Raw genomic sequence first — 14,580 nt, 5'->3', positions numbered from 1 at the left:
GGCCATCCCCCCGGAACGTGGGCTGCGTGCAAGGGATGGCCAGGGAGGGAAATGTGGCCGTACTGTGGGGACCCTGGGGCGTCTCACGGTTGGTGACCTCAGCACCGTTCCCCCAGAAGGAGCTTTGTGTTTTGAGTGGCTCATGGGAACCCAGCATTCTAAATTTAATTGAATGATGACAGGAGTCTTGATGGCGAGACGCGGCCGAGGTAGCAGCGGAGATAGGAGAGGTGGACGCACGGCAGGACCTCGCTTGCTGGGGCCTGCCACCGCGCGATAAGGACAGCAGAGTCGCACATACTTGGCACTTCTTTCAGCGCGAGAGGACGATGAACTCTGCTGCCTCGCGGGTCATTTCGTTATCTATTTCCAGAGAAGAATCTCAAAGCAAAAAAAAGTTTTCCATTAATGTGCATGTAGTCCAGATGCAGACTCCAGCAGGTCGCCCTACCCCTCCAAGACCCAGGTTCTTTCTCTGTAAAGCACTCGTGGGACCTGCCTTAGGGGTTTCGTAAGTGGCAAAGGCATGTGTACGTGCAAATACTTGGAAAGGTGCTAGGCACACAGCACTGTCCAACAGAACTTTCTGCGGTCATGGAAACATAGCAGCAGGTCAGGTCTGCACTGCACTGCCTGATGTCACTGAGGAAATTTTAATTCACTTAAGCAGCCCCACATGGCTTGCATGGCTACCGTATTGAGTGCCAGTCTAGGGGATGTTGATAACACCCCGATGATAGGATAGTTGTTAGAGTGGTTCTGAGTGAAGACCCAGAAGGTGATGCTGGTATGAAGAGTGGAGGAAGCATTATAAAATGTGTGTGTTTCACATCTGTGTGGTCCAGGACATTGAAGGTGGAGGTCACCTCTGAAGTTGGGGGTGCTGATCTTTAGATGGACTGCATCTGTGGGGGTCTTTCAAGGAAAAGGAGACATCATAACAGGTGTGGGCAGGAGGGTGAAGGAGGCTCATATTTTGTCTTTGCTTCATACTGGCTGTGTGACCTTGGCCATGTCACTTAACGTTTTGAGCCTCCGTGTTTTTATCTGTAAGATGGAAGTCTGGATATCCACCTGCCTGCCACGGTCGTGGTGCCTGCTTACTGTGGGAGCTACAGTTATTTTTCAGATAACGATGGTAATATCAGAATTGAACACACAGTCACTGGCTTGGACTACTAATTCAGTTGGAGAATTTGATTATCATTTCATCCCGATCAGAGACCAGGGATGCCATCGTGATTGCTCTCAGTTCGGTGTAAATTTATGCTGTTTGGCTTGTAAACATTTATGATCACTAAAATCCACTGAGCCGAGGGAGGGAGAAAACCTTGGAAATGATCGCTCTATGCCACATAATTGAGGTAAGCAGAAGTAAGCACAGTGGCTTCAGGTTCCCAGCTGTCTTAATGGGCACACCTGTTCTGTCTACAAAGCTTGGATATCCAGAAGTTGATAAAATACTTTTTTAAAGGAAGCGTTTTTCTTGGTGTTAACCGTGAGCAGACTGGCTTCTCGAGATTATACCATTTTTATTTCAATTGAAATGAAGCAACAACAAATATAATAGGCTCCTGGACAAGTGGCAACTCTGATTGGGCCGCCTCCTTATATCCTATCCCTTTTTTCTCCCAGATGTGACATTTGCTGTGTCACCTTTCGAACACATCGAGGATTGCTACGCCACAACGCGCTTGTCCACAAACAGCTTCCCAGGGACGCAATGGGAAGGCCTTTCATACAGAACAACCCTTCCATTCCTGCTGGCTTCCATGACTTAGGATTCACTGACTTCTCCTGTAGGAAGTTTCCTCGAATTTCTCAGGTATTTTGGTCAGCCTGTGGAACCAGCAGCCACCTCCCTGGGCCGCGTGGTTGGACTACACCTCCTTACCCTGAGGTCTCCCTTCCGTAAAATGTTGTCCCTTGGGTTTTGTCTTTTTTGTAACAGCGTTTTCTCTTGCAATTCAGCTTGACCCTTTCAGTCTCCATTGGGTTCTTGAGAAAGGATAGTTGGGTCTTAATCTTGTGTTGAATTTCTTACCACCTTGTGTAAGAGTCTAGCTCATCGATGCCTTTTGCCCATTCTTGGGCGTTTGGATTTAAAGTTGTGAAGTGCTCACCACCCCCACTCCCACCCCTATCTGAACTGAATTTGTTTTCTTAAATATTTCTTTAATATCCACATTACAGGTAAATATTTCCAGTGTGGTACTTTCTATTAAAAATGTTTTGGGTCATTATTAACCTGAACCATATTTGTTCCCTGCCTACTGAAAACTACTTTGAAACTTTTTTTTTTTTTTCAATTTTAAAAATTGAGATCGAGGATGTCAACAGTGAAACTCTTAAGGCACAGAAGCCTCAAGGGTAATGGGTTATTCCATATGTATACACCCACATGTATACGCCCACACGTATACACCCACACAACCCTCCCTGCAGATGGCACAGCCTCAGGCCCCTTCCCAGGCAGTGCCCCTCGTGTTATTATTACTTAACTGTATTTCATTGCTTCTCTGAGATACCCCAGGGATTGATGTCATTTGTCAAGCAATATGATGTTTAAGGTGCTTTGTGGTCTTCCTTATTCAGCCTAGGGACAGGAATTAGCAAGCAGGGGGAGGCCAACTCCTTAGATAGTACAGAGAGAGGCTGGGTACTGGGGCAGCTATATAACAGATACTTTCTGCATCTCGGGGTAGTGATTATTTTTAAATCCTCCTTATTCCCTTGCTTTTGCCAACCCGCCTTCCACACAGGCCTGGTGTGAAACAAACCTACGAAGGTGCATCAGCGAACAGCACCGTTTTGTCTGCGACACATGTGACAAAGCATTCCCCATGCTCTCCTCGCTCACCCTGCACAAGCAGACCCACGTCGCCACGGACCAGGGACGGGACAGGCTGCAGGCCAAGACCCTGCCTGGTGACGCCCTGGACCAGAAGGTCTTCCTGGCCTTGCTGGGCCTGCAGCACACCAAAGACGTCAGGCCTGCCCCCGCTGAGGAGCCCCTGCCGGATGACAACCAAGCAATACAGCTCCACACACTCAGGTGTCAGCTACCTCAGGACCCCGGCTGCACCAACATGCTGAGTCTGTCTCCTTTCGAAGCTGCTTCCCTGGGCGGCTCTCTCACGGTCCTCCCGGCTACCAAGGAGAGCATGAAGCACCTATCCCTGCAGCCCTTCCAGAAGGGCTTCATCATCCAGCCCGACAGTAGTATTGTGGTCAAGCCCATCTCCGGCGAGTCCGCCATCGAGCTGGCTGACATCCAGCAGATTCTGAAGATGGCGGCCTCCGCCCCCCCTCAGATCAGTCTTCCGCCTCTCTCCAAGGCCCCTGCTGCCCCTCTGCAGGCCATTTTCAAACATATGCCCCCTCTGAAGCCAAAGCCCCTGGTCACCCCACGGACGGTGGTGGCCACCTCCACACCACCCCCTCTCCTCAATGCCCAGCAGGCCTCCCCGGGCTGCATCAGCCCCAGCCTCCCCCCACCGCCCCTGAAGCTCCTCAAAGCCCCCGTGGAGGCGGTCCCCAACACCCACCTGCTACAGTCCCAGGCCGGAGCCCAGCCAGACACGGCCACGCAGCTCTTCCTGCAGCAGCCGCGGATAGAGCTGCCCGGCCAGGCCGAGATGAAGACCCAGCTGGAGCAAGACAGCATCATCGAGGCCCTGCTGCCCCTGAGCATGGAGGCCAAGATCAAGCAGGAGATAACGGAGGGTGACCTCAAGGCCATCATGACGGGGCCCGGCAGCAAGAAGACGCCGGCCATGCGCAAGGTGCTCTACCCCTGCCGCTTCTGCAACCAGGTGTTCGCCTTCTCGGGGGTGCTGCGCGCCCACGTGCGCTCCCACCTGGGCATCTCACCATACCAGTGCAACATCTGCGACTACATCGCCGCCGACAAGGCCGCGCTCATCCGCCACCTGCGGACGCACAGTGGTGAACGGCCCTACATCTGCAAGATCTGCCACTACCCCTTCACCGTCAAGGCCAACTGCGAGCGGCACCTGCGCAAGAAGCACCTCAAGGCCACCCGCAAGGACATCGAGAAGAACATCGAGTACGTGACCAGCAGCGCCGCCGAGATGGTGGACGCCTTCTGCTCCCCGGACACGGTGTGCCGGCTGTGCGGCGAGGACCTGAAGCACTACCGCGCGCTGCGCGTTCACATGCGCACGCACTGCGGCCGCGGCCTGGGCGGCTGCCCCAAGGGCCGCAAGCCCTTCGAGTGCAAGGAGTGCAGCGCCGCCTTCTCCGCCAAGCGCAACTGCATCCACCACATCCTGAAGCAGCACCTGCACGTGCCCGAGCACGACATCGAGAGCTACGTCCTGGCGGCCGACGGCCTGAGCCCGGCCGAGGCGCCCGTCGAGGCCTCGGGGAGGATCGAGGACGGCGGCGGGACCTTTGGCGAACGAAAACCGCTGGCCACCTTCCTGGAGCCCCAGAACGGCTTTCTCCACGGGGGCGCCTCCCAGCCTCTGCCTCCCCATGTCTCAGTCAAGTTGGAGCCCGCCAGCAACTTCGCAGTGGATTTCAACGAGCCCCTGGACTTTTCCCAGAAGGGCCTGGCCCTGGTCCAGGTGAAGCAGGAGAATGCCGCCTTTTTCCTGAGCCCCACCTCCTCAGCCCCCTACGACTGTTCCATGGAGCCCATCGACCTGTCCATCCCCAAGAACTTCAGGAAAGGAGACAAGGATACGGCTGCTCCTGCCGAAGTCAAGAAGCCTGAGCAGGAACCAGGGAGCGATGAGCGGCCCTCTCCCGGTCTTCCACCGTGCCCTACCCTGCCAGTGACTTTGGGGCCCAGCGGGATCCTGGAAAAACCCGTGGCCCCTGCAGCTCCGGCCTCCGCAGCTACCACTCTGGAAGCACACGCTCAGCCCCTGCAGGGCTCCGTTCAGCTTGCTGTCCCCATCTACTCCTCAGCTCTGGTCAGCAGCTCCCCCATCTTGGGCAATTCCACCCTCCTCAGCAGCCCGGCACTGTTGCGGCCGCTGCGCCCCAAGCCCCCTCTGCTCTTGCCAAAGCCCCCCGTGACGGAGGAGCTGCCCCCACTGGCTTCCATCGCCCAGATCATCTCATCTGTGTCCTCGGCCCCCACCTTGCTGAAAGCTAAGGTGACAGAGCCGGGGCCCGCGAGCACTAGCAGCAATAGCGCGGCTCCTGACGGCTTAGGAAGTCCTGTCCCCAGAGCCGCCACCGCCCCCACCAACACCACCAGCCCAAAAGAATCCAGCGACCCGTCGCCTCCTGCCAACAGCCCAGAAGCAGCCTCCCCCACCGAGCAGGGGCCCGTGGGTTTGTCCAAGAAGAGGGGCCGGAAAAAGGGGGTGCGGAGCCGGCCCCGCTCCGGCAGCGGCGGGGTGGACCTGGACTCCAGTGGGGAGTTTGCCAGCATTGAAAAGATGCTGGCCACTACGGACACCAACAAGTTCAGTCCGTTTCTACAGAGCGCAGAGGACGACGCTCAGGACGAGGTGGCCGGAGCCCCCACCGACCACAATGGGCCCAGTGACGAGGAGCAGGGCAGCCCCCCCGAAGACAAGCTGCTGAGGGTGAAGCGGAATTCCTACGCCAACTGCCTGCAGAAGATCAACTGTCCCCACTGCCCCCGGGTCTTCCCCTGGGCCAGCTCCCTCCAGAGGCACATGCTCACACACACTGGTAAGAGGGCCCACCAGGCCCCGAGTGCTACTTCCCAGAAGGGAGGCTGTGGCCTGGCCGGCCCCAGGGATGGGGAGAACAGGAGGTGGGGTCAAAAGTGTGGGACCCTTTTCCCATGGCCCCATTTCTAGCTTCTCTTCAGCCTCAGTCTCTGAAGCAGGGGGCTTGCCTGGTGATGCCAGCGGGTTTTCCCCCCGTGCCCTTGTAACCACAATGACCTATTCCTAGTGTCTCGGCCTTCGAGGAGCTGCTGGTGAAGGCAGTGTTGAATGTCGGTGTTTGGGGGGTGAAAATGGTCCTGGGCCCATTGGATCATTCACTTGCATCTGCCTCGGCCCTTCAGGAGGATGTAGCAAGATCACTTGGTTCCCCACAGGAGGCAGCTAGGGAGAAGTGGAACTTGGTATTGAGGTATTGGTGCTTTGGCAGGAGAAAGTCCGTCCCAGATTCCTCAACGTTTTAAGACTTTGAACATTCTGTGAAGTTCTTTTGACTCCATATATTCTTAAAGGGAATATTGCAGACTTCATATTGCCAAAAAGATATATCCCAAAGTGTTTTTCAAATGTTAGTTTCTATATGTTGACTTTTAAAAAGCTTATTTAAGAGGATACATTTTTTTTAAGCTTATTTATTTTGGGAGAGAGAGAGACAGTGTGAGTGGGGGAGGAGCAGAGATAGTCCCAAGCAGGCTCTGTGCTGCCAGCACAGAGCCGGACTTGGGTCTTGAACTCACAGAACCGCAAGATCGTGTCGTGAGCCAAAACCAAGAGTCAGCGGCTTCACTGACTTAACAGACGCCACCCAAGGGCCCCTGAAAGGATACGTTTTAAGTAATTTTATACCAGGTACTTCTAATAGTCACATGACCATTCGCTCTTGTCTTAATCCTGATTTACTGAATATTTATACATGGTTTATGTCATCGAAGTAGACGTAAATTGGGTGAGATCCTTAACTTTTTGGAGATTACCACCCAAATACTAATGGTGGGACCTAAAACCAAATAAAGAATTGCATAATACAGGATTGCCAGATAAAATACTGGATGCTAGGTAAACATAAATTTCAGATAAAAAGCAAATAACTTTTAGCACAGGTTAAATATGCAACATTGAGGATAGACTAAAAACTGATTTGTCATTTATTGGAAATTCAATTTAACTGTTTTTGGTTGCTAGATCTGACAACCCCAGTCAGTTACAAGGCTTACGGTGGTGAGGGGAAGGTAGCGGGGAACTATGTGTGAGCCACGCTTTGTACTCAGGTGGGAAAGGCTTCATTCCAAAAGGTTGATTGTCACAGAAGCCTCAGAGACGCCCATGGCTGGCTGTTTCTACTCACGAGGGAGGGGAGAGCAAGTCTCTCTGAGATGCATCCTTTCTCTCTGGGGTGAGAGACAGGGGCTCAAACCCGAGACTCCAGTGGCAGCAAACCAGGAGTACCTGCCCACGGAGGACTCAAATATGTAACAGGAACCAGAACTTCTAGATTTCTCAAGTGTGTGCTGCCTTCTCAGGCTGCCATTTTCTTTTCCTTTGAGATCATTGAAGCCTGACAGAGTAACAGTTCTAAGACAGAAAAGAAGACACATCTTGAACAGGAGGTGCCCCACGCAGAGGTCTCTTGCCACTCTTTTTGGGTGACACTTGTTTGTCACCTGCAGAGCCTTTGGAGAAGTGCGTGCTTCTGCTACCACTTTCCAGAAAGCAGGTGGCTGGATCTCACGATGCATGTGGCTCTCACCATGCCACCTCCTCTACACTCCCCTGATGCCGTCCCCTCCGCCCTTCCCAGTGAACCACCAGTCTTCCTAATAGGACTGGAGCAGCTGGCATTTCCTTTCAAGAATTGTGCCCACGTCTCACAGGTGCCTCATCTGAGTTCCCACTTGTGAAAGCAGTCATTTCAATTGTCTGGCTTTCGAATGCCAAAATGTCCTAGTTGGTGTAAAGTCTGGTAGCATCTGGAAGCAGCAAGGAAGATGGGAGGCTTGTTTATGATGGAGTAGGGTGGGGTAGACATAAATATAAACATGTTCTGCCACTTCTCCAGTTACTAGACCCTTGGCAGCTGTGTCTGTTGGAGCCCCATCCATGACCTCCTGTCGTACCACGTGACAATCCCATGTCCTTCTAGTGAGGGTTGCTGGCCTTAACTTGAGGGGAGCACTCGGGGTTGGTCGAGAAACATTCCAGAGCTAGTCCTCATGACCATCCCATGAGGGCGATGTTGTCCACATCTTGAAGCGAGGAAATGAAGGCTTAGAGAGGCTGAGTAACTTGCCTGTGGTCTTAGAGCTCGAGTTCAAAGCCAGGGTCAAGTTCCCTGCAGCTGCCCCACAACCGAGGTATGTGGCTGCTGGTTCTCTGTTGGCAGGTGTATAGGGCATGCCTGCTTCTGCCGTCATATCCTGACATGTACCAGGGCAGAAGGCTGGCAAGGGGCTGGAGATAAGGTGAACAGAGATATGGACTAGGATCCTAGTAATCAGACTGAATGACCTCAGGATAGTACTAGCCACACACACAGACACTGTATAAAGCTGACGCCCACTGGGCTCTGTTAATTTCCTTTGCTGTTTTACTTGCTTCAGCTTCCATTGACAGTCTCAGCATCACCTCTGTTAAATAATTTTATAGAGCACTTGGCTGTTGTGTCTGGTGTTGTGTTAGAACGTTTTCCATTCATCGAGTGTCACAGCTGGACAGAGCCTGGGAAATCATCTGACCCACCCACTCTTCCCACAGACTGGTGTTTTCCTGGTAGACGCTCAGCTATTGAAGAATCCCCCAGCTGCCTGTGCCTTGGCTCCCTAGCTTTCTGTGACATGCTCCCTCCGGAAACTTGGGAATAAAACTGAGGCTCATATGTATGAGCACAGAAACTAAACTCGGTTCTGAAATGGCCCTGTAAACAAAAGTGTTATACAGGAAAGAAGCCTTTTTTTTAAGTGTTGAAATCTAGCTTTGAGCAGTGTCTGGGTTTAGATCGCCTTTAAGCAAAACCACGTATGTGTCTCAAGAGTCCACATCCTCATGACCTCTTGGCAAACACACAGAACGATCATAATGCCAGTAAGTTGTCTCCTAGATGGGCAGCATTAGGTAGACCAGATGTTTTGTGTCCAGTGGGGCTCGCTGTGGCTCAGGCAAGGGGCACAGGGCTCGGGTTCTAGGGATTGTGTCTCAGAAGGAAGCTGGCGTCTGCCATCCTGTTTCATCTGCCCTGGTGAGCTCTCCATGCACAGCCGAGTTCCTTCCTTGCACTATTTTCCTAGCCTGTGTGCTGGTGAGCAGGGACGGTTCCTGGTTCCTTGCCTTCTCTGCTGAAGAGCGTTGCCTCTTGGGGAGAGGACAGTCCACTGTCCCTTCCTTTTCCCCTTCATTTAGGCCACAGGCCGAGAGAGTACCAGAAAATGCAGCTGGCCCGTTTCTGCTCATCCCCATCTTCCTCCCCTTTCAGTCCCTTTTCTCCCAAAATGAAGGAGTCAGGACCCTGGGATGACTGAAACTCCCTCCTCCCCCCCCCAAGCTCTGACATTTTGGGATTCTCGCAGTTGATTCTAGTGCCTCTTCTTTGCCGACCTGAGGCCCTCCACCCTCACCTGTGCTACCCGCTGCTCACGGGCAACTGGCGTCAGAGTTTGAAACCAGTTAAGATGGGCAAAGCTCAGCGTGGAAAGTGCCTTGGACACCAGTGACGCTGGCTACTTTTCACTTTCTGAAAATGGCGGCCTTGGCCATTTTTGCCCAGCCAGCCTTCTGTCAAATACAGAAAGAAGCTTTCCCCACGAGGGTGGAGGGCAATGGAAAGAAGTCTGAGGGTATGAAGCTGAGTTTGAGAACTTACTCTCACTCTTCATTCTTCTGCTCCTGATGGCCCCAGCAGGCCAGATAGCATCACGTAGTACACGGTTTCCCCCTTTTCCTGACTGCTCTCTGAGAGTAGAGCATGACGCTGGCTAGCTGATGGTTTTTATGGCTCCTGCTGGAGGTGGAGGGAGGTCGTGAGTCTTTGGTGCAAAGATAACTTCTTGTGGTCACAGGTACATTTAGAAACACCTCTGCTAAAGCAGTAATTTGTGGCAGCTAACCAAGTAAGTGACATCATTTGATACTTTTCCGTGTAAATTACCCATCAACAAGTTTTGGGGAAACCTATCTGATGAAAAAATATTGGAAGTGTTCATGTTTTTCTCTGTCCATGCAATCAGAGAGCACACTACTATTTAAAAATGTAAGGCTTGCGTGTGTCAGTTGTACAGCAGTAAAAATAAACGAGAGAGTGAATGAACAAGTGAATGTAAGGCTTATGCAGAGAGAGATAAATTTTTAAAGATTCCTGTTGTCACTTTGAGACTCTTCATAACCCAATACAGTACTCTGACATCTTTGGGCCGTTGTCTGAATTTAGTGTATGAATCTTCATCATGGGGCATGAACCTGGCTGCCCAAACCCAGCTGTAAAAGTGAAGCATTTACCAGTGTGGAAAATGCCAGAGGAAATCTTGTCATGGGAAGAAGCAAGCAGCCGATTGTTTTATTTCAAATTGAGAATTATCTAGTTCATCCTCATAGCTTCTGACTTGTTTTGCTCTCCGCTAATTCTCTCCCTCACTGCCTGGCCTCAGAGAAGCCATGATGTCGCCTTTGATAATAAAACATTTCAAGTGTTTTTCTTACTTAAAACAGTGACAGTTGTTAAAGTTGTTACTTAAAACTTTAACAGTTGTTAAAGATTCTATTCAGTTTTTAGTGAAAAGCAAGAATAACGTGAAGCGTGCACCATAAAAAAAAAAACAACAAAAAACTAGTCTTCATGTAAAGGCGAGTTGTTTTTGTTTTTCATTTTTGTCAGTTTTACGACTTAGCAGAAACACCCACTGGGCTATGTGGAGGGAAGCTTTCAAGGGGTCAGTGGGTTCTCCACTTTTTTATCCTGTAGGTCCCATGTGAGTTCCTTAAAAGCACACATGTCAGATCTGTGCGTTTCTCCTTCCGTGGTCTTTGATTGTTCCAGGCATCTGCATTCTTAAAAAGCTGCACTAGTGATTCTGAAGCCGAATTTTGCAGCTCAGGAGGGAAGGGACGTCCCCTTTCTTGGGATTGCTGCTGGTGCTAGAACTTGGCAGGGCAGCGATTCTGGCTGTGTGGGGTTGCACACCAGCGTGCTCTGTGTGAACAGCTCCCCCTGGAGTTGTGTGGTGTGCAGTGCTAATTCCCCCGTCCCCTTGTGCTAAATAATCCCAGGCGCCAGGCCCTTGCGTTCCGGTCACAGTGAGTGCCCAGGCCTGTCACCTGCACTAGTTTGGGCATCCGTTGATAGTAACCGGGAGGTTGAAGGGCCTCTATGATTGGTGTTTTGAGGGGGTTGTGCTGGTTAACTTTGCTGCCAGTTTTTGACACGTGCATTTGATTGTGGCAGTCCCAAGGTTACAAGGCAAACATGCCAGGCTGCAGCTCTGAAGTGGTGTTTGTTAGTACACAAAACCTGTTCTCTTGTAGAATCAGACACCAGGACCTTAGCAATTGTGGGGGAAAGCAGAAGAAGCCTGCGATAGAGTAAATGATTTACCTCCACCTTCTCTCTCCTGAAGCTCACCTAATCCCTTCCCTTGTCCCCTTCCTGCTCGCCATCCTCCTTACCCTTGTTTTCTCTGCACATCCATCCACACGCACCCAGGACACGTTGCAGAAGAGCCTGGTCCGCATGTTGAAGTATTGTGTTTACAGTACAAAAGGAATTGAAGTGGAAGGATAAGACCAGCAAAGCAAATCAGGTTACTTCTGTCTCAGGAGTTACCCCAGTGTGGAGTGGGGGTGCAGAGGGCCCACTCAGCCACTTCTCTTCACAGGCAGCCAGGCAGGCCTGGAGCAGCTGATCTAACACAGACTCAGTTATTTGTTGGTCACTGTGTACTCCAGCAAGGGGAACAAAGACCCTTTAATGCAAGGAGCGGACCTCCTCTGCCTTGCCCGCTAGGACCACAGTGAGCTTGGGCAGAGGTCACTGTAGGACTGTCTCAGCCCCTTTCCCTGCCTCCAGTCTACTGTGGGCAGGCCGCACCCAGCTAGACCAGGAAGCCAGGAGCGGCTCCCAAAGACACGTCCAGGGGCCCAAGATTCCAGTTTGACCCACCAGCGTCTGTAGTACTTGCCATATCAGCCCTTACCAAGAGGCGGCTTCTCCTTGTGACAGACTCTAGGTGTTTCCTGGCTCTGCTCTAAAATCCCTTCACTCACTCTTTTTGGTTGTTGTGTTTCTTAAGATTTTCGACTGTAATGCTGCTGTTTTACTTTAAACATCTTGGTTTCGTTGTTAACTTCTAGTATTTTGAAGACAAAACCTTCATTCCATTTCACTCAAGGGAAGATCTCATTTGAGTTATTGATGTGGTATCAGTATTTTTTTAAGTGTGTGTGTGTGTGTGTGTGTGTGTGTGTGTTTTAAAGGAAGGGGTGGAGGGTGGGGGGCGGGGGGACAAATGCCAGTTACCCCAGAAGAATGAATGGAAAGCAACTTTTCTTTTTCGTTACAGTAGAAAGCCAGATAAATATATATTTTTTTTCCTGCTTCAGGTCAGAAACCCTTCCCTTGTCAAAAATGCGATGCCTTCTTTTCTACCAAATCTAACTGTGAACGCCACCAATTGCGCAAACACGGAGTTACCAACTGTTCCCTGAGAAGAAACGGGCTTATCCCCCAGTCAAAAGAGAGTGATGTTGGACCCCATGATAGCACAGGTAGTGCTTCCGGGTGACGGAGCGGAGGAGAGGGACAGAGGAGGGCAGCTCGGAGAGCCCCGCTGGCCAGCCTCGCACGCGTGTGGCAGGCTGCCTTCCTCATTTCTCTGTAGGACTCGGCAGTTGCCGTAGACGTGGGCCCTGCCGAGGACTGGGAAATGCAGCAGGATGGGGACTGGGGAAACACTGACCATGCCCCCAGATCGCTTTTCTGAGCCACTAGGGAAGATCTGTGCCCCTCACCCCCCCCCCTCCTCCACCAGCGGACACGTCTGTTCCTGCTGTCGGGTCCCTCTGGAAGTGGGGTGTGAGGTTGGGGGTACAGTTCTAGCTCTTGGTAGTATCCCGTCTAAAAGGGATATGAAACCTTACTGGTGCGGGGTGGTGTTTTCTCAAACCCCAGCCTCCGCCGCATCCTCCAGAGCAGAGATGGGCTCACTCAGATGTCAGGGTGTTTCAGGAAGTAGTGATGCCCAGCCCTCAACGGGGAGGGGTGTGTGGGGTGGGGGTGTTTTTCTCTTCAATAACTCTCTTCCCAGTAAAAAAAAAAAAAAAAAAAAAAAAAAAAAAACTTTTGTCTTGTTTGAAAAAGCACTCTGCATGTCCTTTCTTTAATCACATCTCTGCTTGACCTGAATCCGGGTATTATTCTCATGTGCTGATATGTGCTTCCTTCCTCCAGCCCCTACAGAGCAATTAACGGCTGCTCAGTGCGTCTCCTGCCACCTTTTTGTTTTTTTCCCTTACAGCTTCTGTATTTACTCCTGTCCTCTATTCAGTACATTCCATCGTCTCCAAGTGCTGGGGTCCTGTGCCTCTCACCCCCCAAAACAAACAGATCAGAAAATTGGCTACTGCAGGTTACTTACCTACATGGCTAGTTGGCCATTGGTTAGTAACCAGCATGGATTTGATCCTGCAAATCGAGAAAGCTTGACATTTCCCCACTGCTCAAACCCAAAGAGGGTCTCCCCAAGATGCATTTTTCCAGGGGGTATAATTGTGCCCTGTGTCTGTCTCCCTCAGATTTGGGTGAGGATGGGAGCTCTGTTGTCTGGAAGTCCCCCTTTCCCCAGCCCACCTGTCCCTAAGTTACAGGGGGGAGAGGGGCACATCTGAATGGGTAGCATTTCCAGGAAGAGGAATCGATGTGGAACTTCTGCTTTTTCCCTGTACCTCCTCCAAGCCCTGAAGTGCCAGGCCCTTTGGTTAAGATCAAACCCTCTAAGGGTATAAAAATATAAGCCAGCTTGCTGGCTCCTCCCTCCAGCTTCCATTTCTACATCACTTGCCAGGATATTGGGGTAAAGAAAGATACAGACACCCATGGAACCTTGCCATAACTTGGATCCCTATGAGCCAGATTTCCGCTGTTCAGCCCCCAGGAAACCCACAGCGACGCTGGCGGAATTTGCTGCGGGTGATCACTCTTAATGTTTAACAGCCGGCCACTGTGTCACCTGGTAGCCCCTGAACATTTTCTCAAAGCCTGGTTTAGGAAAGCAGCCGTGTGATTCCACCCACAGTTGTTCCAGAAGAGGGGCAGGAGTGGATCATCGAGGAGGTTAAGGGGAGCTCTCGGTTTCTCAAAGTTGCCAGATGCACATTTTGCATTCAGCTTCTTGATCCTCTGGAGGAACACAGAACCCAGATCTCCTGACCTCTGGACAGCTATAGGAGCCTGCAGACACAAAGCTAATTCAAATACACATCTTAGCTTTGGTTCAGTGCCAGATTTTACGTTGTGGGTGTAGTTTTTAAATTTGCAGTTGTGAGTTCTGTTTTTCCACATCCCATCAGAGCCCCGCCTCCAGCCCATCCTGGAAGTTGTGTAGGGTTTCTTTAAGGGACAAAGCCTCTGGAAAAAGAAAATTCACTGAAAGCTGTAATGTGAAACCAGAGAAAATAAATGTTTGGTTTAATTGTGGTCACAATCCATACATAGTAAGAAAGAGGCAAGGACAGAGGGGTCAGGGAGGTGGAGTTGAGTGATTTCAAGGAAAGTTTCGAACCCAGGTGAGCACGGTGGGGGTATGGGGTGCTTTTGGGGCTCCCTCCCGTGAAGTTAAAAGTGAGGCTTTGGAGAAAGACCATTTTTAAAAACATAACAAAACCAAAAAAAAAAGGCAGGAAATGACCAAGGAAGTTCTTGAGAGGT

General features: G+C 51.2%; 1 protein-coding gene across 9 annotated transcripts in view; it reads left to right on the top strand.

Annotated features, from left to right (window-relative positions):
* Positions 1 to 14,580, top strand: part of RREB1 (ras responsive element binding protein 1) — a 133,973-nt gene that overhangs the window by 110,924 nt on the left and 8,469 nt on the right. For 8 of the 9 annotated variants that reach the window (XM_042937978.1, XM_042937973.1, XM_042937974.1 and 5 more), the window contains 3 exons: positions 1,636 to 1,825; positions 2,763 to 5,676; positions 12,258 to 12,422. In XM_042937978.1, the coding sequence (XP_042793912.1) occupies positions 1,636 to 1,825; positions 2,763 to 5,676; positions 12,258 to 12,422 (3,269 nt within the window). The remainder of the gene's footprint in view (positions 1 to 1,635; positions 1,826 to 2,762; positions 5,677 to 12,257; positions 12,423 to 14,580) is intronic. The other variant, XM_042937980.1, reaches the window with a different exon arrangement.

Source organism: Panthera leo, chromosome B2 (assembly GCF_018350215.1).
Source record: "Panthera leo isolate Ple1 chromosome B2, P.leo_Ple1_pat1.1, whole genome shotgun sequence".
In the NCBI taxonomy this organism is placed as follows: Eukaryota; Metazoa; Chordata; class Mammalia; order Carnivora; family Felidae; genus Panthera; species Panthera leo.
The sequence above is the reverse complement of the archived record's forward strand: the minus strand, read 5'-3'. Positions and strand labels throughout refer to the sequence as shown.